The sequence below is a fragment of the Belonocnema kinseyi genome, chromosome 1 (assembly GCF_010883055.1).
Source record: "Belonocnema kinseyi isolate 2016_QV_RU_SX_M_011 chromosome 1, B_treatae_v1, whole genome shotgun sequence".
NCBI classification, from domain to species: Eukaryota; Metazoa; Arthropoda; class Insecta; order Hymenoptera; family Cynipidae; genus Belonocnema; species Belonocnema kinseyi.
In genome coordinates this window covers 46,147,827-46,172,417 of record NC_046657.1, presented here as the reverse complement: position 1 = coordinate 46,172,417, position 24,591 = coordinate 46,147,827, and the positions used below count along the sequence as shown (strand labels likewise).

Below are 24,591 nucleotides of genomic sequence, written 5' to 3'. Positions count from 1 at the left end.
GAAAATCTACTTTTTTGGTTGAAAAATTTTTGTTAAAAAATCTACGATTTTGCACAAAAAAAAAGATTTTTTTTTTTAAATTAATTTTTTTTCAGAAAATTTTCGGTTCTAAAATGTACTTTTTCGTTAAAAAAAAGTTTTTGTTTGAAAATTACCTTTTTTGGTATAAAACTTTTGTTGAAAAATTTGCTTTATTGGTAAAAAAGTTTCTTGTCGAAAATCTACTTTTTTGGTTGAAAAATTTTTGTTAAAAAATCTACGATTTTGCAAAAAAAAAAACAGATTTTTTTTTTAAATTAATTTTTTTTGTAGAAAATTTTCGGTTCTATAATGTACTTTGTCGTTTAAAGACAGTTTTTGTTGTTGAAAATTACCTTTTTTGGTATAAAACTTTTGTGGAAAAATTTGCTTTATTGGTATAAAAGTTTCTTGTAGAAAATCTACTTTTTTGGTTGAAAAATTTTTGCTCAAAAATCTACGATTTTGCAAAAAAAAAACAGATTTTTTTTTAAAATTAATTTTGTTTGTAGAAAATTTTTGGTTCTATAATGTACTTTTTCGGTTAAAAAAAGTTTTTGTTTGAAAATTACCTTTTTTGGTATAAAACTTTTATTGAAAAATTTTCTTTATTGGTAGAAAAGTTTCTTGTCGAAAATCTACTTTTTTGGTTGAAAAATTTTTGTTAAAAAATCAACGATTTTGCAAAAAAAAAAAAAACAGATTTTGTTCTAATATTAATTTTTTTTGTAGAAAAGTGTTCGAAAATCTACTTTTTGGTAGAAAAGTCTTTGTTTTCAAATTTACTTTTTTCGTAGAAAAGGTTGAAACTTTTCTCTGAAAAAATGTTCTTTTCGGCTTGAAATATCAAATATTTGCTGAAAAATGCAACTGATTTTGGTTAAGGTTTAAAATTTGTTTATTTTGGAAATTCAATAATTTAGTGAAAAATTTATCTTCCTAGGTTGTAAATTCAACTATTTTGTTAAAAATTCTACTATTTTATTGAAAACTGGTCTCTTTTGCTAAAAAAAATCAAATATTTGTTTGTTTATAACAAATTTTATTTTAATATTTATTTTTTGTTTTTGTTATTTATCTATTAAAAACCACCCTATTTCCTTTATTTAGAAAACTAGCATTTTGGACTCTAAAGTCTCTATTGTATCCGAAATTTTTCCAAAATACGTACAAATATTTTTGAACTAAAAACAAAAAAAAAACAATTTTGACTATCTGGCTATAATCATGAAAATTTTAAAAGTTCAGACCTCAATACAATCGTTCTAAATTCAGTTCAAGAAATATCGACGAAAATTGTTTTGTTTCTATGACAACCCTTCATGTTCGCCAGTCAGAATAAAGTGAAACAATAATAATTTTTCGATCTAATCAGTTTATTTTCGACCCTTCGCTCCTTTGACAGGTCTCGATGCAATATTTACAAAATACTGTTAAAAATTTCAAAACTTCAATAATAATAAAACAACCAATTTTTAAATAAAAAAACATATTTTCAGTTTGATGTAAAAAAAAAATAAATATTGTGCATTTTCAGTTTCTAATAATTAATCTGAAATCAAAAGTTTAAAAATGGGTACAAAAACTCAACAGTGTCAAATGTGCAATCGAGGATTACGATCATACAATATACCTACAATGCCAGAAAGGAAGGAAACTTACACAATTGTCAAAAGTCAACAGGCGTTTTTACAAATCCAAAAAAGATATCGAAATCCACCTCTGTAAGTTTTTATTATTATAAATTATGAATTGGGTGCAGGCGCAAAATTACTCTGAATAAACAAATTGAAAATGGATTTTTTTGAGTGATTTTATAGTTTTTATTTAATTTTTTTTTTTAATTGAAGTCAAAGGACGGCTGAAAGATTCCAAAGAAGCAACATTTAAAAAAAAAATGTAAATGATAAAATTGCCGAAATATAAAAGTTCCTTATTGGAAAATTCCCAAAGAATATAATCGAGTGGGTCAAAAAAAATGAGAAAAATAACAAATGAAATCTTCGAAGTAGAAAATTTCTGAAAATATAAAAATCCCAGATTGGAAAATTCCTAAATAATAAAATTGGGATGGGCAAAAAATTCCGAAAAATAGCGAATGAAATCTTTGAAGTAGAAAATTTCCGAAAAACAAAATCTTTTAAATAGAAAATTTCCGAAAAATAAAATATTGAAGTAGAAACTTTTCGAAATATAAATATCTCAAATTGGATAATTCCCGAATAATAAAATTCCAGACATTGTCAAGTTGCTGGAAAAAAATCTTTGAAATAGAAAATTTCCGAAATATAAAAATCCCAAATTGAAAAATTTCCGGATAATAAAATTGGTATAGCTAAAAAATTCCGAAAAATAAAATCTTTCAACCTGAAAATTACCGAAATATAAAAATCCCAAATTGAAAAATTCCCGAATAATAAAATTGGGACAGCTAACAAATTGCGGAAAATAAAATCTTTGAAGTGGAAAATTTCCAAAATATAACAATCTCAATTTGCAAAATTTCCTAATAATAAAATTTAACAGTCCCAAATCGGAAAATTCAGGAATAATAAAATTAGGATGGTTAAAAAAATCTGAAAAATAAAAAATAAAACTTGAGGTAGAAGAATTCCGAAATATAAAAATCCCAAATTGGAAAATTTTCGATCAATAAAATTGTACGAATGAAAATTTAGGAAAAAAAATTGCGATACTGTTAAGTTTCCGAACAAGAAAATCTTTGAAATAAAAAATTTCGGAAAATATAAAAATGACGAAAAATAAAAAAAAGTGTATTGAAGTCGAAAATTTCCGAAATATAAAAATCTCAAATTGGATAATTCCCGAATATTTAAATTCCCAAAACTGTCAAATTACCGAATCAGAAAATTTTCGTAATAAAAAATTTTCGAAAAGATAAAAATCCCGCATGGGAAATTCGCGAGTAATTAAATTGGGATGTCTCAAAACTTCCGAAAAATAAAAAATAAAATCCTGGCAGCAGAAAATTTCCGAAATATAAAACTCGCAAATTGGAAAAATTTTGAATCGTAAAATTGAGATGACTAAAAAATTCCAAAAAATGAAATCTTTGATGTAGAAAATTCCCGAAATATACGAAAAATTCCGATAAAAAGATTTTCCGACACTATTAAGTTTTCGGAAAAGAAAATCTTTGAAATTTAAACTTTCCGAAAATATAAAAATTTCAAAAAATATAAAGAAATCTTTGAAGTAGAAAATTTCTGAAACATAAAAATCCCAAATTGAAAACTTCCAGAAAATAAAATTGGGACGGCTAACAAATTTCGAAAAATAAAATCTTTTAAGCAGAAAATTTCTGCAATATAAAAATCGCAAATTGAAAAATTTCCGAATAATAAAATTGGGACGGCTAACAAATTGAGAAAAAAACATCTTTGAAGTAGCAAATTTCCAGAACATAAAAATTCTCGAATAATAGAATTGGAATAGCAAACAAATTCGGAAAAATAAAATCTTTGAAGTAGAGAATTTCCAAAATATAAAAGTGCCAAATTGCAAAATTTCCGAATAATATAATATTTGGACTGCCAAAAAATTGCGAAATATCAAAATAAAATGTTTGAAGTAGGAAATTTGCGAAATGTGAAAACCCCGAATTGAAAAATTGTTGAATAATAAAATTTTAATTTTATTAAGAAAAACGATAATGTAGTTTTTTTAATAAAGAAGAAACTGTGTTGTACTTTTGATTATTCGAAAATGTTTAAAAAAAGCAATTTCTTTAATTTAACTTTTTAGGAATTTTCTTTTTTTGGAATTGTTTATAATGGCCGACATAAGAAAACTTCAAAATTGTAAAATACCTGAATCTAAGCAATATTTAAAACTAATGGTAGTAAAAATAAATAATAAAATAAAAGTAATAGGTAATGAATTAAATGAAAAATATGTTGGTGAAATAAAAGTATTTTATTTTTCCTATTATTTATTATTTCATATTTAGGATGATCGAAAAATCCCGAAAAATTCCCGACTCTAAAATTCTCGAATTCGAAAATTGTCAATAATAAAATTTCCGAAATTATAAACTTGCCGAAATATAAAAATCCCTAGTTAAAAAACCTCCGAATTATAAAACATCAGACATTCAGCAATTCCCGAACTAAAAAATTGAGAATATTGATTTTTTAACAATAATATTCATTTATGAAAAATACAATAATGAGTATTTTATATTTTTTTTATATTTTATATATTGTTTTTTGCATTAAAAAACATTTTCTTATCATTTTTTTTATTTCAAATTCAAACAACAACTTTTTAAAAATATATCATACAATCGAAAAAAGTTGTTGTACAGAAATATTTTATTAGTGTATTTAAAAAAAAATTATCATGAGGTTTTGAAAAACGATTTTTTAAATTGTTTTCATTTTATAATTTTACAGTGTCCTTCGTAAAATATCCGAAACTGTAAAATTCCCAAATTAAAAACAGGCAAGAAATTTTTTTGTAGTACATTTATTTGATCATAAAAAATAAAATATTCAAAATATTTTATCATTGTTTTTCAACAAATAAACGATATTGATTAAAAAAGAATTCTTTTAATTTCTTCAATTAGTCTTCAATTTTATTGTTTTTTATTAATAGCATTCAATTTTTGACAAACGTACGAAGAATTTTTTCCATTTTCGCATATTTTTTATATGAAAATTTTCAACTAAAAAAGTTTTTGAACGTACTATAAAGATTCTAAGTAAACAAAGAATAAATTTTTATCTGTTCTCAGCGGAAAACAATTATTTACTTTTTAATATATATTTAGATTGTTCGCAACACTTACTAGAAACAACAAAAATTGTCAAGACTTAAATTTCGCTTTGTTATAAATAATTTGGGCTAAAAAAAATTATTGTTAATAATTTTCGGTAATTTAGTAAGTTTGAGGAGATACTTTGACACTTATTAGATAGCAAGGAATTTTTTGTATGAAAAAAGTATGAAACTGGTTTACTTGTTAATACAATTATTTTATAAAAATAAAAAATTGCAAATGTATCAAAGGGTGCATAGCTTAAAAAAAAATTTTCTAAAATATGAATTTTTGCCTGAAAGTCTGGCTTTTAACATATAAGCTAAAAATTAAAAAATTATAATAATCCTTTATAACTATTCGACTAAGTACTTCGTTAATGTCTCTTATAATTATTTTTTTTTCGTTCGTATCTTCGTATCTTTGTTGAAAATTTAACTTTCTGAAATAAAAAAAATAAAAATTAATCGGTACAAAAAATTTTTATTTTCAATATTCTTTTTACGACTAAAAAAATCTCGGCGAGGACCAGAAACTGAATTTTTAAAATAAATTAAACAAATAAAAGCTGCGCAGTTTCATATTTCTTGTAAATTATTTTGGTGGTTTTCAAGAGGTTTTGCACCTGCATCCAAAAGTTCTTAGTATTAAAAATTTAAATAAATTAAAAAATAATTACCTTATTTTAGTTATTTTTTGTGACAAAAATTAGAAATGACCTAGAAATCGAAGTGCTTTAAGAAGCCTTAGCGCAATATAAAAATTCTAGAAGATAGAAATCGAAATTCTTTGCAAAGGGGGTATATAAAATTAACGTTATCAAAGGGAGTTTCGCGTGGCTGACTTTCTCACTATCTTACTTGTCAGAAACTCAACGAAGTATGGATTGTTTGAAAAAGCAGTTTGCTTAATTGTCAGTTTAATCGATTTTTACTCACTAAGTCGGTGCACTAATTCATTTTTTGCATTTTTTATTAGATTCTTATTTTTATACTTTAAAGTAACAAATACAAATTTTATAAAATTGAATATTCCAAATTTCAAAAATACAATTAATTGTAATAAATTTTGTATTGCAAGTGATTATAAGTTCCCAATTAAAATAGGAAATAGGATTCCCAAATAGGAAAATTCCCCAATAATAAAACCTAATTAATTTAATTTAATTAAAATTAAAATGTTTAATAATTAAATTAAATTTTAATTAGAGAAAATTTCCCGGATAGGAGAATTCCCAAATGATAAAATTCCAAAATTATAAAGTTCGAAATACTAAAATTTCCGAATGATAGAATTCCCAAATATGGAAAATCCCGAATAGTAAAATTGCCGATACTATAGAATATCTGAATTTAAAAATTCCCGAAAAATAACATTTCCGAATAATAAAATTTCTGAATCGGAAAATTACCCGATTATAAAATTCCTGCATAATAAAATTCCCAAATAATAAGCTTTTCAATTAATAAAGTCTCCAAGTAGAAAATGTTATCAATAATAAAATTCCTAAATAGGGGAATTCCTTAATAACGAAATCCCTGAATGGAAAATTCCCCAATTATAAAATTCCTAAATAATAAAATTTCCGCATTGCAAAATTCTCGAATAACAGAATCCCCGAATTTGAAAATTCGCCAATAGAAAAATTCCCCAATAATAAAATTCCCGAATAGGATAATTCCCCAATGACAAAATTCCTGAATTATAAAATTTCCGAAAAATAAATTTCCCGAATGATAGAATTCCCAAATTTGGAATTTTCTGAATAATAAAATTCCACAATAATGAAATTACTTAATTTAAAAATATCAGAATAAAAACTTTCCAGGATAAAAAAATTCCCTAACAATGAAATTCTAGTAATATAAAATTCTTGAATTTCCCAATTCACGAATTTCAAGATTACTAAATAGGAAAATTCCCTAATAATGATATTCCTTAATTATAAAATTCCCGAATTCAAAAAGTTCCGCAAAATAAAATTCCCAAATAGGGAAAATCCCTCATCATAATTATATTCCTGAATTATAAAATTCACGAATAATTTAGATTCCTGAATTGGAACATTCCCGATTAATAAGATTTACGAATTTTTTTTTCAGAATAATAGAATTCCCGAAATAGGAGAATTCTCCAATAATATCATTCCCGAATATTAAAATTCCAGAATAGGAAAATTCTTTAATAATATAATTCCCGAATTTCAAAATTCCTCAATAATAAAATATCTAAATAGAAAAATTCCCTATAATAAAATTTCTAAATTACCAAATTTGCAAAAAGAAAAATTCACAAATAATGAAATTCTTGAATTATAACAATCACGTATAATTAAAGTCCCGCATAGGAAAATTCCTCAATAATAAAACTCACGAATTATAAAATGTCTAAATGATAAAATTACTGAATAATCGAATGTCCGAATTGGCAAATTATCGAATAATAGAGTGCCCAGATACATAAATTCCCCAGTAATAAAATTCCTGCATAGGAAAAACTCCCCAATAATACAATTCCAAACATATAAAATTCCCGAATAGCGAAATTTCCGAAAAATAAAATTTTTGAATAGTAAAATTTCTTAATAACGATATAGCTGAATTATAAAATTCATGAATATTAAAATTTCCGAAAACAAAATTTCAATTCTTTCTGAGGTTTCTTATTCTATGTCAAAATTCCTATTTTTTTGAAAAATTCTTCTGAGCAAACTCAAAATCATAATTATTTTCAAAAATTTGCAGTTCCAGATTAAAACGTTATTTTTTCTGAATTTTTTGTTTCAAGTGAAAAATCTCGTTATTTTGAGAAAAGTCTTAAATCAACTTAAAATTATTATTCTTATCACAAATTTCCGGTTTAAAATCAAAATCATAATTCTTTTAAACAATTACCTGAACGAACACAAAATTCGCATTCTTCGCAAAAATTCCCAGTTTTAATCCAAAATTCAAATTACTTAAAATTTTTTTTGGTGAAACAAAATTATTTTCTATAGTGGAAAAAGCCCTGAATCAACTTGAAATTATCACGCTTTTCAAAAAATTGATGTTTGAAATACAAATCCTAATTCTCTTGTTAAATTGGCTAAGCCAACTCAAAATTCCCCGAGCCAAGTAAAAATTATATTTCTTTAAAAAATCCTGGATGCTGGTCTAAATCTTAATTATTTTTTAAAGTTTCCTGTTCCTAAATAAAAGTGTAATTCTTAAGAAAATTCTCCGAACAAAATTAAAAATGGCCATTGTTGTTAAGAAGTCGACGTTCCAAATTAATGTTATAATTCTTTTGGAAAATTTACCGTTTTAGGTGAAAATTGTAATTCTTTCTGGAAATTCCCTGAACCAACTAAAAATTATCAATCTTTTCAAAAATTCCCAATTCCAGGTCAAAATTTTACGTTTTTTGACTAATTCTACGTGTAAAGTCAAAAAACTAATTCTTTTGAAAATTTCCCTGAATTTACTCAAAATTATAATTCTTCAAAAAAATGCCCTGTTCCAAATCTTCTTTTCGAAAACTCTCCGTTCCAAGGGAAAAATGCATGTTTTTGGATAATTTCCTAAACCAACTTAAAATTAACATTATTTTCAAAAGTTTCATGTTCCAGCAAAGTATTAACATTCTTTTCGAAAATTTTTCGTTTCAAGTGAAAATCCTACTTCTTTTAAATAATTCCCTGAAACAACTAAAAATTATAAATATTTCCTGAATTAACTCAGAATTATCATTTAAAAAAAGTTCTCGATCCTCTATTTTATATTCCCGTTTCCCTAATATAGTTAATTTTATTCAGCAAATGTAACAAGATAGCAATACCAAATATGTAACAACTTAGAGTAACTAGTATAAAAAAACGTTGTTTAGCACATCCTAGTAGAGAGCCTTACTATATAATCAGGGTTAATCAGTGATCACATTTTTCAATTTCATCAACACTTCAGTTCATAATAAAAATAATAAACGGACAGAATGTCATACTTCAGGGGAAAAATAATGATAAGTTATCAAAACGCGATGCATCGATAATGACACGACCACCTCCAGAGCGACCTACGGCTATAAGCAATTTTCACATATAAAGCGGTTGCCAGAAGGGAATGACCGGAGAATGGCGATTTTATCGGCACCGTATGCTTTAGCAACCCCTCTCCACAGGAATACAAGAATACGATCGTAAAGTGAAGTACAATCCTCAGTCACGAAAGCTGAATCGCCTGAGCTTGATTATCATTATTTATGCAAGAAACGGAATCGGATTAATTTTCAATCCTTCGTGCCGAAACCAGTCCTTAACAACAACAAAACTTCATAAGATCTCGAAATAATTAAAAAAAAAGATTAGTTAAAATAGATGCCATGAGTCTACGAACAAGGCTTTAGTAGCCTGTTCGAAGTCTAATTCTCTTCCCCCACTTCGCAGACCCTCCTAACACTTTCCCTATCTCTCCTTACTACCCTAACTTTCGTCCTTTGCCCCCAATTATCACTTCTTTTCTCGCCTCACCGCTACATACTCCCCTCCTCACCACCTTGTTTATAGTTATTGAATTACTATCACTTCTACTCTTCACTACACTCCCTACTCCAGCTCACCCCCTACTCCCCTTTTCCTCTCATCCTTACTACTCTCACTTACTTTTATTACCACCTACTACCATCCTCTCCTCACCGCACCGCTACCTACTTCTGTTCTCACTTGTTCACTATTGCTTATTGAATTACTATTGCCACTAATTACCACTAAACTTCCTACTCCACTTTACTTTCTTCTCCCCTACACCCTCCATCTCTCCGCCTGGCTTCACCAACTTTCCCGCCCCTACCTCCCTTCCCTGTGATCCACTCTAATTCTCTCTTTACTTTCCCTACACTCTCATATTTCCGGGCAAGCAGCCATTTTATCAGCATTTTGTACTTTAGAAACTGCTTTATACAGAACATCAATACGATCGTAAAGTGACGTTATTCATTCTATGAGATTTAATGAGATTATGGGGAAAAAAGAGTAATCAACAATCAAATTGGGAGTATACTCTCTCCTCTAGTCCCTTTTGCATATTTATCACTTCCCTCCACTACTCTATACATCCCATTATTTAACCTTTAACCACACCCCTTTTACTTCCTCTACTTTTTTTCACTTATCCCCACACTGGTCCTTACTATCCCTCCTTTAACACTAAACTTCTACGTTCTAGTTTATATTTTCCAAATCACTTCTCCCATTCGTACTTCCTCGCCTAGTCTCCCTACACTACTGTAACACCAATTACTTTCCTTCGTATCAATTCCCTTTTCATCCAGTCACCTCTCTACTTCCTGTACTTCCACCACTTTACTTCTCCACTCTTTCCTCTAACTCTACACTTCTATTCTATTTTCGCCTTTCCATCATTCAGAATCCCATTCGTAATTCCTCCTCTCGTTTCTCTTCACTACCACCCCTCCTATTACTCCCGCTTATCACTTTCCTTCCTGTTCCGCCACCTCTTGACTTCCTGTACTCCCTTCACTTTACTTATCCAATCATCCTCTAACTGTACACTTTTTTCTATTTTTTCGTTTCCAGTTTTCACAATCCATTCATACTTCCTCCTCGATTTCTTCTCTACCACTACCCCTTCAATTACTTCCTCTACCATCACTTCCCTTCCCATCATGCCACCTCTTTACTTACTGTACTTTCACCACTTTAATTATCCACTTCTCCTCTAACTCTACACTTTTCTTTTATTTTTTCGTTTCCATTTTTCATAATCCCATTCGCACGTCCTCCTCTAGTTCCTCTCCACTACTTCCCCTACAATTACTGCCCCTTCCACCACCCCTCCTATATTCATAACTTATTTTCCTCCTCATATATCTCTGCCTTACTCTCACACTACTCCCCTCTCTACCCCTTCGTCAATCATCACATCACCTCCACTGCTAATTCCATTCTACAGAATTTCACAAAATTCTGAAGAATTCTAAATAATTTCAAGGAATTCTCAATAATTCTAAACAATTCTAAGAATCTGTGACAATCTACAAAGAATTGTAGAGAATTTCAAACAATTTTAAAAAATTGCAATTATGCTTAAGTGAAACAAAATAGAAAAGAATATGAACTTTGGAAAAAGACTATGAAGAATTTCAAAGAAGTCTAAACATTTTTAAAAAACGTTAAAGAATTCCAAGAAATTGTAAAGAATTTCAAACCATTCTTAACAAGTCCAAGCAAATGAAAAAAGTTTGAAAATTTCTAAAGATTTCTAGATAATTCCTTATCACTGTAATGATGTTTAAGGAATTCTAGAAAATTCAAAGAATTCTTAAGAATTTAAAAGAATTCGGTAGATTTTCAAAAAATGTAATTAAGTTTAAAGATTTAGAAATAATTGGAAAGCACTCTAAAAAATTAAAAGAATTTGCAAAAATTCCGAAGAATTTAGAAAAATGCCGAAGAAGTTCAGAGAATTCTAACAATTTTCCAAGAATTTTAAAGAATTTAAAACAATTTTAAAGAATTCTAAAAAATTCTAAAATTAAACAAAAATATAAAGAACTTTAAGAAATTATAAGAAAATTCCAAAGATTTCTAATGAATTCTAAAGAATTTCAAAGATGTCTTAAGTTTTTTAAAGAAATTTAAATAATTTTGAAGAATTCTAAATACATCCAAATAATTTAAGAAATTTAAACGATCCTTGAAGAATTACAGATGATTTCAGAGAGTTTCAAAGAATCTTAGAGATTCTGAAAAAATTCTAAATAATTTCAAAAAATTTAAAAGGATTCTGAAGAATTTCAAAGGATTATTAAGAATTTCAAAGAATTATAAAGAATTCTAAAAAATTTATAAAATTCGAAAGAAAGTCAAGGAGACCTGAGAAAATTCTCAAGAAAAATTTTCTGTGTTTAAAAATGCAAAATAAATGAATTTATCAATGCAATTGTTTATAAAAATATCAATTGTTGTATGAAGCTATTATTTCCGAGATGAAAGTAAATTAACCCGTAGACGGAATTAAAAGTTTCTATGTTCAGAAGTACATTATACATAAATTTGTTTATGTCAATTATTCATTACAAAAACAATTATTCTATTTCACTTTATTATCATAATTTATAATTTTACTTTCACGTAATTCAATGAAGAAACCAGTATAAATAATCCATTTTTGTACCAAAAAGGCAGTAAATGTCAGTTTTATCCAATAATTTGTTTATAACATTTCAAGAAATTAAGGTATTTCATCTTTAATAAAAAATTTCTTTTGTTCAGAGAAAACCTACTAATTCTATGTATTTTTGACAATAAATAAATCGTTTTGCGTACACGCGATCTTTCCACTTCGTTTACTACTTCTCTAGGAATTATTTAACCAAATGAGGTACGAGAGTCAATTCACAAGGACCGAGAAAATAACTCGCAGCGAGTCAAATTTATGGTGTGATATTACAACACATTACTGAAATAAGTCCCTTATTAAATTAAATGCAAAGGGCAATTTTCCAGATATTAATTTTCTATACCGGCACATTTTATGGTCGAAGTTTGCTTACATTTTTTTTAGAATTTTAGGGAATTCCAAAGCACTGTTAATAATACCAAGAATTCCGGGAAAACTGTAAAGAATTACCAGGCATTCTGAAGAATTAAAAAAATGATAGAGAATTAAAAAAAAGAATTCCAAAAATAATAAAGAATTAAGTAGAATTCTATAGAATTTCGAAGAATTCTAAACAAATTCCAAAGAATTCTGGATAACTTTAAAGAATTCCTAATAATTCCAAATAATTCTAAAGAATTCTAAAAAGTTCCAAAGAATCCTTGAGAATACCAAACAATTGTAAAGAATTTCGAAAAATTCTAAAAAGTTTTATAGAACTTTATAGAATCCCGAAGAATTTTACAGAGTTCCAAAAAATTGTAGAGAATATCGAAAAATTATAAAGAGTTCCTAAGAATATTACCGAGTTTCAAATAAGTGTAAAAAATTGCAAATATTTCTAAAAAAAGTCGAAGAATTATAAAGAATTCGAAACAAATTTTAAGAATTTGAAAGAATTCTAAAAAAGTTGATTAAATTCTATAAAGTTCCGAAACATTTTACAGAGTTCCCAAAAATTAATTAGAATTCTATAGAATTTCATGGAATTCTTGAGGATTCCAAAAAATTACAAAGAATTTTAGGGAATTCTAAAAAATGTCCAGGAATTCTAAAGAATTGAAAAACTGATAAAGAATTGAAGCAAAGAATTCCCAAAATAATAAAGAAATAATTAGATTTCTATCGAATTTCGAAAAACTTAAAAAATTCCGATTAATTCTGAATAACATTAAAGAATCCTTAATAATTCCAAATAATTCCATAGAATTCTAAAAATTTCCAAAGAATCCTTGAGAATTCCAAACAATTGTAGAGAATTTCGAAGAATTCTAAAAAATTTTATAGAATTTTATAGAATTCCGAAAAATTCTATAGAGTTCAAAAAAATTGTAGGGAATTTCAAAGAATTATAAGGAATTCCTAAAAAGAATAAAAATTTTTGAATAATTCCTAAGAATATTAGAAAATTTCAGATAAATAAAAAATTCAAATAATTCTAAAGGGCACCATAGAATTCCATAGAATTCGAAACAATTATCAACAATGCTAAATAATTCCTAATAATTCTAAGGAACTGCAAAAAATGATCAGAAATTCTAAAAAATTAAACAAAAATTATGAAGAATTAAAAAAAAAGAATTTCAAAAAAAGGATAAAAATTCTCAGAACTCTATAGAATTTCATAGAATTCCTGAGAATTCCAAGCAATGATAAGAAATTTCAGAAAATTCTCAAAAATTATAAATAATTCTATAGAATTCCCAAGAATTCTACAGAGTTCCAAACAATTGGAGAGAATGTCAAAAAATTATCAAGGATTGTGAAAAATTTTGAAGCATTTCTAAAAATTTTTAAATAATTTTATATAGAATTCAAATTTTTTAAATAATTCTAAAGCACTCTATAGAATTCTCTAGAATTTTTAAGAATTCTAAGGAATTTATAAGAATTTCCGAAATAAAGATTTAAACCATTACAAAGATTTCTAAGGTATTCTAAACAGTTTCCAAGAATTCAATAGAATTTTAAAAATATCAATGAACTTTATAAAAATTTCAGAAATTCTTAATAATTACAAAAAATGTAAAGGATGTAAAGAATATAAACAAACATAAACAATTGAAAAATGTATAAAAAATCCAAAGAAATACAAAGAATTAAACGAAAGATAAAGAATGCCAAGAAATTCCAAAATAACTTTAAAGGAATATAAATAGTTTTGAAAAACTTCCAAATATGCGAAAAAATTCGATGAATTGTAAAGGACTCTAAATATTTTTTTTAGATTTTCCTGGTATTCCAAAAAATTGAAATAAATGTTAAAGAATTTCAATGAATTTTAGAGAATTACAAAGAATGTAAAGGTATTTTTAAGAAATTCAAATAATTTTAATAATTTCAAGGAATTCCAGAAAATTCTGAAAAATTTCAAAGCATTCCAGGAAATTCAAAAGAATTTTAAAGAGTTCCAAAGCATTCTAAAAAATTCTAGAGAGTTCTAAAGAATTTAAAAATAATTCGACAGAATTCCGAAGAATTTCTAAGAATTCGACAGAACTACAAAGAACTTTGAAGAATTCTGAGGAATTTATAAGAATTCTAAGAATTTTCGAAAATTATAAACAATTTAAAACAATTTTCCAAACGATTTAAAAAAATTTCAAAGAATTCCAAAGAATTCAAAATTTTTTTGGTTATTCCAAAGAATTTCAAGTTATTTCAAATAATTTAAAATAATTCTAAAGAGAGTTAAAGAATCCCAGAACATTCTAGAGAATGTTAAGGAATTTCAGAATTTATAAGAATTATGAAAAATTCTAAAGAATTCGATAAAATCTTAAAGAAGTCCTAACAATTTTTAAGAATTTATAAATGATTCGACAGAATTCCAAATAGTTTTTAAGAATTCCAAAGAACTTCAAAGAATTTTAAAGAATTTTTAGGAATTTATAAAAATTTTAGGAATTTCCGAAAAATATAAACAATTTAAAACAATATTTTAAGCAATTCCAAACAAATCAAAGATTTCTAAAGAAATTAAAAGAGCTCTAAAGAATTTCCAAGAATTCTAGAGAGAAAAAATCAGCGAATTCTGAATAATTTTAAAGAATTTTCAGGTATTGTAAAAAATTCTAATGAATTTCAAGAATCCCGAAGAATTTCAAGGTATTTCAAAGAATTTCACAAAAGTTTAAGGAATTTCAAAGCATTCCAGAACATTCTCAAGAAGTTTCAGGGATTCCAAAAAGCTCCTAAGAATGCGACAAAACCCTTGATTTTTTTATAACAGCATATGTGTCTTTAAAAAGAATTCTATTAAATTTTAGAAGAATTACAAAGATTTGTGAAGGTTTCTAAGAAACTCTAAAGAATTCGAAGATATTGTAAAAAATTCTAAGGAAGTCTAAGGAAGTCTAAAGAATTCTAAGAAATTTGGTAGAATTTAAAGGAATTCTGAAAAATTCTTGAAAAGTCTAAAGGATTCTAAAAAACTCTATAAAATTCTAAAGAACTACAAAGAATTCTAAACATTTATAAGGTATTCTAAAGAATCATGTACTGTGCTTGAGATGTCCAGAGAATTCTATAAAATTCTTCATAATGTTCTAAAATTATAAGGAAATCTAAATAATTCTGTAGAATTACGAAGAACTCCAAGGAATTCTCAGGAATTTAAAAGTATTCTAAGGAACTCCACAGAATTTTAAGTATTTCTAAAGAATTATTAGGAATTCTAAAGAATTCTAAGGCATTCTAAGGAATTGTAAGGAGTTCTAAGGAACCCTAAGAAATTCTAAGGAATTCCGTGTAATTATTAAGAAGTCCAAAGGATTCTGAAAAATTTGAAATAATTCTATAAAATTAAAAAGAAAACTTCAAAGAATTATAATAATTTATAAGGAATTTCAAAGAATTATTTGAAATGCTTGAGATGTTCTTAGAATTCTGAAAAATTCTAAGAAATTCTATAGAATTCGAAAGAAAACTAAGGAATTCTAAATAATTTGAAAGTATTCGAAAGATTTCAAAAGAATTAAAAAAATTCGAAAGAACTCGAATAAATTTGAAAGAATCCTTAGCAATTCAAAATAATTTAAATTTTTTTAACGAATTCTATTAAATTTTAAAGAATTCCAAAGATTTGTGAAGGTTTCTAAGAAAATCTAAAGAGTTCGCAAAAATTGTAAAAAATTCTAAGGAATTCTAAAGAATTCTAAGAAATTCTTAAGAAGTTTAAAGAACTACAAAGAATTCTAAACATTCTTAAGGTATTCTAAGGAATCATGTGGAGTGCTTGGGATGTCCAGAAAATTCTATAAAATTCCAAATAATTTTCTAAAATTATAAGGAAATCTAAATAGTTCTGTAGAATTACAAAGAACTCCAAGGAATTCTAAGGAATTGTAAAGTATTCTAAGGAAATCTACAGAATTTCAAGTATTTCTGAAGAATTCTTAGGAATTCTCAAGAATTCTAAGGCATTCTAAGGAATTGTAAGGAATTCTGAGGAACTCTAAGGAGCTCTAAGAATTTCTATGGAATTCTAAGGAACTGTAAAGAATACTAAGTAATTCCAAAAAATATTAAGGAATTATGCGCTCAAACACGCCACCGATAAAAAATGTTGCGCCACAAAACTGTAGGAGTTATATCAATTGTTATGCAGGGGTGAGGGGCTAGCGTCACGCTATCCCCCTATTAGAAAAATCAAAGTTTAAATTACATGACTTTGAAGATCTTCAAACGCGCTCATATGCGCCATCAAGAGAAAATGTTGCGCCACGTGGCTTCATTCGTCTTCAAATGCGCTAATATGCGCCATGAAATGATTTTGAAAATCTTGAAAATTGCCGAAGATACAAAGGTCACCAAATTTTACGCAGTGATGACTAACAAAATCAGTTCGTAAAATTTGGTTACTTCCATATCTTGGGCAATTTACAAGATTTTCAACCAAAATTTATAGCGCATATGCGCGCCTTTGAAGACGAATGAATTCATATCCGCAACTTTATATTGCACATCACTGATGAAGATTTAACACCTGCGTTATACTGCCCCCTCCCAATATGATATCTTTGTCAATTAGAATACTAGGGAATCCTTAAGAATTCCTAGGACTTTTCAAGAATTCTGTAGAATTCTTAAAACGTTCGAAGAATTCTAAAAAATGGTAGTGAATCCTATACAATTCTAAGGAACTCCAAAGAATTCTAAATATTTCTAAGGAATTCTGAAAAGTTAGAAATAACTCAAAGGAATTCTAAAGAACTCCAAAGACTTGAAAAAAATCTTTACAATTCTAAGGAACTATGAAGAATGTTAAGTAATTCTCAGGAACTCTAAAGAGTTCTGTAGAATTCTAAGGAACTCTAAAGAGTTCTGTAGAATTCTGAAGAACTCTGAAGAATTCTGTAGAATTCCAAGGAACTCTGAAGAGTTATGTAGAATTCTAAGGAACTCTAAAGAGTTCTGTAGAATTCTTGAAAAGTCTAAAGAATTCTAAAAAATGCTAATGAACTCGAGATAATTCTAAAGAATTCTAGGGAATTCGATAGAACTCTAAAGAATTCTATAAAATTCTAAATAATTCTATAAAACTTTAGAAAACACCAAAGACTTCCAAAGGATTTTAAAGAATTCACGAAATTGACACTGAAGATTCAAGGCTTCACCTTGAAGTGTCGCCAGGGGTTAACCTGGTTCCCCTCTCACCTGAGACATTACACTTGACTTGACTATAGCTATACTGCAGTCACCAGCATCGTCATGAACGTACCTTTAGGCATGCGCAACTACTGGTCAGTGGTATTGAGTGACCGGCCCTATAACAATATATATACATGCTGCTTTTATCGGTGGCGGGTATAGGACATTGTCCAGTCTACAAACTTATCAACTCAGTAGTGCCGCGAGCTTCATTTAGGAAACATCGCTATCTAGAAAAAAAAATTTTGAACCAAAAATTCACAAGTAGGTTGCTCTAAAATCTAAATTTCACTTCTTCATCCCTCATTTCCCAATTTTTATTAAAAAATGCACTCGTATTATTTGTCGAATCAATACTTTTACAATGGTTTAAATTTCTAGATTTATTATTAGGGAACTTCATGTCACAGATTTTTTTTAAACTCACACAACTTGTTACACGTATGAAAACAACTCAGATAATTTGCTCGAAAATTTATTTTTCTAAGTTTCAGCGCATTTTTAATGATGTCATCTAAATTAGCTGCAATATGCTCCTAATTTACGTTTTTCATGCTTGGATTGTTTTAAAAAAATGGTTCCAAATCGAATTTCTTAAAGTTGCCCGGTTTAATTTTTTTCCTGTATTTTTTCAGAAAGAAAATTGAGAACAGTGAAAAAATGTTCTAATTTAAACAAATTAATTTTTAACAAGCATTTTTTTATTTTTTTAGTCAAAGAAAAATTATAATAAAAATATATATTTCAACCAGATAGAAGATTTTAACTCCGGAAATTTCAAAATATCCTGTGATTTACGCAGAAACAGTTATCATGATTCCTATATCTTCTTTGAATTCATATCAGATTTTTGGCATTATCCTTATTATTAGTTTTCTATTAGATTTTATGGAATACTCTTGAAATTCTGATAATTTTTCGAAGTCCTTAAATTCTTTAAATCCAGTGAATTCGTTGAATTCTTTGAATACTCAAATTTCCTTAAATTCTGCGAATTAATATAATTCCTTATATACACCGAATGCCTTTAATTCCTTGAATACCCTGAACTCTTTGAATTACGTAAATTCTCGGAATTCTCTGAATTCCTCGAATTACTTGAATTCCATAAATTCATTGAACTCCATAATACCTTGAATTCCACATGTGCATTGTATCCCAAGAATCCCCCAAAATACATCATTTAATTTAATTCCACAAATTCATTGAATTCCATAATACCTTGAATTAAATAAATTCATTTCATCCCATGAATCCCACGAGTTCCGTGAATTTATTGAATTCCGGTAATTCATAGAATTCCAGAATACCTTGAATTCTAGAATACCTTAAATTATTGATAAGAATTCCTGGAGTTTAATGAATTCCTTATATTTTACGCATTTCTTGAATTCTATGAATTCCTACAATTACGTGAATTAATAGAATTCCTTGAATACCAAAAGCTTCTTGAATATCATAATCACAATGAATTCTATGAATTTTCTGAACTTCTTAAATTCCTTGAATTTCATAAATTCATTGAATTCCAAGAAATCTTTGAATTCCATGAATTCCTGAAATTAAATTTATTCTTCAAGTTTTATTAACTCCATGAATTGATTGTATTCTACGAGCTCCTTGAATCCCAAAATTGATATAAATTCCTTAAATTCCACGAATATCTTGAATTCCATGAATTCCTCGAATTCTATGAATTCCATAAATTCCTTGAATTTCATGAATTTCTTATATTCCCAGAATTACTTGAATTCTTTGAAATCCATCAATTCCTTGAATTCCATGCATTCCTGGAATTCCAAGAATTCATTAAATTCCATGAATTCCTTCAATTCCATGCATTTCTTCAATTCAATGAATTCCTTAAATTTCATGAATTCTTATAATTCCATGATTTTCTGGAATTTCATGAATTCTTAGAATTCCATGTTGTTCTGGAATTCCATGAATTACTAGAATTCCCTGAACTTCTTGAATTCCACGAGTTTTCAAATTCTATACCTGCCGTAAATTCTTTGAATTCCATGCATTTGTTGAATTTCTTAAATTTCATTCATTCAAGAAATGTTACAATTCTTCAGAATTCTCCTGATACTCTGATTTTTTAATTTCCTTGATTCCCTAAATTCCTTGGTTTTTTTTTTGTAATTCCCTGAATTCTCTAAATTCTCCAAATTCCGTGATTCTCTATATTCTCTGAATTCTTGAATTTTCCACACATTCTTGAAGTTCTGTGGATGTTCTGAAATTCTCGTCTTTTCTGAAATCCTCGATATTCTTAAATTTCTTGAATTCATTGAGTTTTTTGAATGTGGTGAATTTCTTAGAATCTTCTAAATTCCCTAAATTATAAAAATTCCCTTGATTTCTGATAATTCCTTCGAAATTTTCTGAATTTTATGCAATACTTGTAATTCCTTGAAATGCAGGAATAGAAGCCAGTTTTAATTAATTCAATGAAAAACAGGCCAAACGCTATAACTTATTATGAAAAACTTTCATTTTTCGTTACATAAAATATTAAAAGTAAAAAATGCGGTAACTTTTCCAAAAAAAAATTCGAGCAAACTATCTAAAACTTTTTTTTTTAGAATCTGAGTTCTCCAAAATGCACTGATAATACTCGTAGAATTAGTAATTTTACAATTGTTTGATTCTTTAATTAATTATGGAGTCATTTAAAATTATAGATTGATAATATTTTCATTATTTCTTTTAGAGTATAAATAATTTTTTCAATAACCTGTAGCAACTTTTTCTTATTATCCTGCGCGTATGACACACCTGTTTGGCTAAAAAAGAACCAGTTGTATTGATCGATCAAAGAATTCTTTTCACGCCAGGTTAACGACTCACCAACATTTATCGCACTTCAATCAATTAGAATCAAAGGCCTTAATTTAATTAATTTTTTTTTAAAAAGTTTTATGATTATAATTTTTTTATTATACTTATAATTTAATTATTGCTTATTAATTATTTATTATTATTTTTTTATTATTTGGTTTTTTATTACTAACCATGTTTCTACTCATTAATAATGACTAAGGTCAAAAAGCTAACCTATAGCATTAACTGAAATTTGTGTAGAACTACAAGCAATAAAACATTACTTTTTCAAACTTTACGGCGTTATTCGAATTTTCTTTTAATAACTTCTAAACTTGAAATCTTTGCCAAAAATGAAAGTTCAGAAACGAAGCTTTTATTTGGAAGTGATTCTTTCGAATGAGAAGTGGAGTGGTCAAAAAATGGATTCAAATTTTTTTTAATTTTCAAACTCTCACCAACCCTTGATTTTGAAGGTCTCCCTCCAAAAAATTAATTCTTCTTTTAAAAAGATTTGTAACGAAAAAGAAAAAGATTTTTTTGTAAAGCGATATGATTGTCAATATCGACCTTTAAAAATGGCCGTGCGGTCTCACATACCGCACGGTGTTTCAGATATGTGGGTCCGGTTCCCCCAGGCCTTCATCAAGGTTGCCGTTATTAGTAGCTTAAATTTTAGTCGTGCTTTCGTCGAAATAGGTGGGAAAATGTGGTCCTATGTGAGATATGCGTGACCGCACGGCCAAAGTAGCGTCACAATTTACGGAACACGGCTGTCCCAGAAAAATTTTACGTCCCGATTATCCTTTATTTAAGCAAAAAGTGACAAATTTGTGTGGATGTATGGCCGTGCGGTCTCTCAGACCGCACCGTGAATTTTGTATGTAGATTTCTTCCTCCATTGGTTTAAAAGATCACTAATAATAAAAGTTAATAAAATACATGAATCTCTTACCTTTTCCAATGTCCCTTCATATTTGAGATAACAAAAATTGCTTTAAAAAATATTGAGTTGTTTTAAACATTTTTTGAAACATCTGAATATTAGCAAAAAGTAATATTTTGGTAAAAACATAGTTTTCATTCAAATAAATCACAAGAAAAGTAATTTTTTATAACACATGCATGATTTCAGCCCTTTTTCATGTGCAACTGGAAATATACTTTTTATTCCCTAGGGAGTAAAAACTACTTTTTATTCTCTTCCACAAAAACTCCAGAATTTAAAAAAAATTTCTAAAATTAACTATAAATTTCCAAAATAATCAAGATTTTTAATAGATAATTGTTAAATTTAGCAATAATTTTCAAAGTTTCCAAATATTTGTCAGTGAATATGAATTTGGGGTCAAAATTATTAAATATAAAATTACGGATTCAATATAAAGACAAAAATTTTGGAAAATGTACTAAATTGGCCTATTTTAATGAACGCGGATATTAGGGAATTTTTTGGGTCGCTGAATGGTAAATTTGAGGTCATAATTATAAAATGCAATATGGCGAATCCAATATGGTGACCAAAATTTTGGAAAACATACCTAACCAGCCAATTTTAATGGCAAATTTTTTTAACTTCTATGAAACTTGATAATACGGGGTTTTTGGGTCACTAAATGTGAATTCATGGCCAAAGTTTTGAAGTTCAAAACAAAGGATCCAATACGGCAATCTTAAATTGAAAGAAAAATTAAGTACGCGGATTTGATTAAAACCCGGAATCAGGGGATATTTGGGGTCATTTAGTATAATTGAGTCAGAATTAAAAAATTCAAAATGGTCGATCCAAAATGGTGAAACTAAATTTTCGAAAATTTCCCTGTTTTGATAAAAACCCGTAGCTAAAAGGTTTTTGGCCTTGCTGAATATAAATTCAGATTCAAATTTTAAAAATTCTAAATTTTTTATATAAAATGGCGGACCAAAGTCTTGAAAATGGATACTACTGGTTTTTTTGGGGTCGTTGAATGGTAATCCAGGGTCAAAGTTGGAAAATTAAAAAGGCTGGTCTAACATGGTGAATCTAATTTTACAAAAATTTATGAAATTTTCGGATTTGAATAAAATAATGAATTAAGCGTTTTTTAGGTTGCGTAATACAGATTCAAAGTCAAAAGTGAAAAATTCAAAGTGGTGGATCCAATTTTATCGAGGCTGCATATCAAAAAATGTTAAAAATTTGCGGATTTAAATAAATCTTAAAACTAAGGTTTTGTTTGCCTTCCTGACTAGGAATTTAGTCAAATCTCAAAAATTGAAAATTTCGGAACCAATATGGCGACCGAATTTTAAAAAATTCAAAACAATTTCGATTTTAATGAAACAAGATATTATAATAGCTTTGGATCGCTGAATGCACATTCAGGGTAAAAATTCTAAAATTCAAAATGGAGAGTCAATATGGCGACCCCAAATTAAAAAAAAACTAATCAAATTCAGGGGTGCCAATAAAACTCGGTTTTAGTGTTCGGCTAATACGAGTTCGGGGAGACTATTCAAAAATCCAAAATTTCGGATCCAATATGGCAACCAAAATTCAAAGTGGCCAATTCCAACGACGTTTGATACAATAGGGTTTTTGGGTTCGCTAAATACAAATTCAAGGTCAAATTTCGAAAATTGCAAATTTGTAATACAATATAGCGCCCAAAATGTTTGAAAATTTAATAAATTGGCAGATTTCAATAAAACTTGATACGACGGTTCTTTCGGGTCGCTGAATGCTGATGGAGGGTCAAAATTTACAAATTCAAAATGGCAAATTCGATTTGATGACCCTAAAATTTCTTTAAATCTATGAAAAAATTGTAGGCGCGCGGACCATAAACATCAGATACTTTTAAAATAAACAAAAACATTCGTTAATTTGTTTTTCGATTAAAAAAACGTTCGGGGATGAGAGCATGAAATTAAAAAAAAATTGGACCACACCCTAAGTTGGAAAGTTTCCACAAAAATTCTCAGATTGAAAATTTCAAAAGATTCCATCTTTCCAATTCAAATTACATTGACTCTTTCCTGCCTATCGTAGATTAGCTGGACACTTTCGCCCTCCAGACCTTCAGATCCTAGTCACGCGACATTGCGAATTCATGATCTTGGATCTCAATATCGACCTGATGTCTGAAGGACATAAATCCTCTAGAAAAGCCGGCGCCGAAGAAAGTTATCACTCTCCAAAGGAATCTATCAGCTTGAGGCTGTTCGCCAACTAATCGATGGTCAATCAGTTGATCTTAGCCTTTGAACCTGGAGGACGCAATGCCAGCCAGAATCTCGACCTTGGCACCAAACACAAAAAATGGGTTCTTTGATCAAAAGGATGATAAGGATCCACCAGCCTTCACCATCATCCAAAAAGATGGTCTCGAATCTTCCCTTCCGATTCTCCAGTTGGACATGGATGACGATGACTACGAGAGAGCTTCCGCAAGGACAATGACCTTGAGCCAGAATGGCAAGAATGGCTTCCAAACACGCAGACGAATCAGCAAGTCTAATGATCACCTGGTGCTGGCTAGTCTTCAGAGTCATCAGTCTAACCCTCTGAGGATCAGAGAGCAGAGCAAGAGTCATGGGAATCTTAAAACTGATGACGATTCTTCGGATCAGGGAAAATCTTCAATGGTACTTTCCACTGAGGATTTTAATGAGGTGTTGAATGCCAAGTTGAGAAGGATCCAGGAACAGGAAGAGGAGGAATTGACTAGGAGGAACTTCAGGAAACATCAGGTCATTATGGTGGAATGATTTGGATTATATTCATTTTCAAGGTGGAAATAGTTTTTGAAGGAAAACATTTATTTATCATCATTATATTTTTATTATAATTATTAAGTCAGAAAATCGATATCTGAGAGTATAAAAAAAAACTCTGGCGTTGGTCTTCTAGAAGAACAATCTGATTTTTGAATCAGTGACTCATTTTTATTAAACATTATATGCGACAAAAATCAGATAGGTTTAGTATTTAATACTATTTTTTTTAATGCCTTATTTTTATTTATTTTGAACTAATCTTTAATTCCGAAGGAATTGAAGGATTTAAAAGAATTCAGAATAATCAAGGAATTCAGGGATTTCAGAGAGTCAAGAATATTTAATGAATTTAGGAAATTCAGAGAATCTAATGAATTTACGGATTTCAGAGAA

The 24,591-nt window shown here is 28.0% G+C and overlaps 1 protein-coding gene across 9 annotated transcripts in view; it reads left to right on the top strand.

The window, feature by feature from the left end:
- Window positions 1-1,636: 1,636 nt before the first annotated feature.
- Window positions 1,637-24,591, top strand: part of LOC117168158 (radial spoke head protein 3 homolog B) — a 73,503-nt gene continuing 50,548 nt past the window's right edge. For 8 of the 9 annotated variants that reach the window (XR_004466468.1, XM_033353618.1, XM_033353653.1 and 5 more), the window contains exons 1-2: window positions 17,819-17,874; window positions 23,471-24,171. Coding sequence is in view for 8 of the 9 variants with exons in the window: in XM_033353618.1 (XP_033209509.1) it covers window positions 23,701-24,171 (471 nt within the window). In the remaining variant the exon portion in view is untranslated. Of the gene's footprint in view, window positions 1,743-17,818; window positions 17,875-23,470; window positions 24,172-24,591 lie in introns of those variants that run through there. The other variant, XM_033353597.1, reaches the window with a different exon arrangement.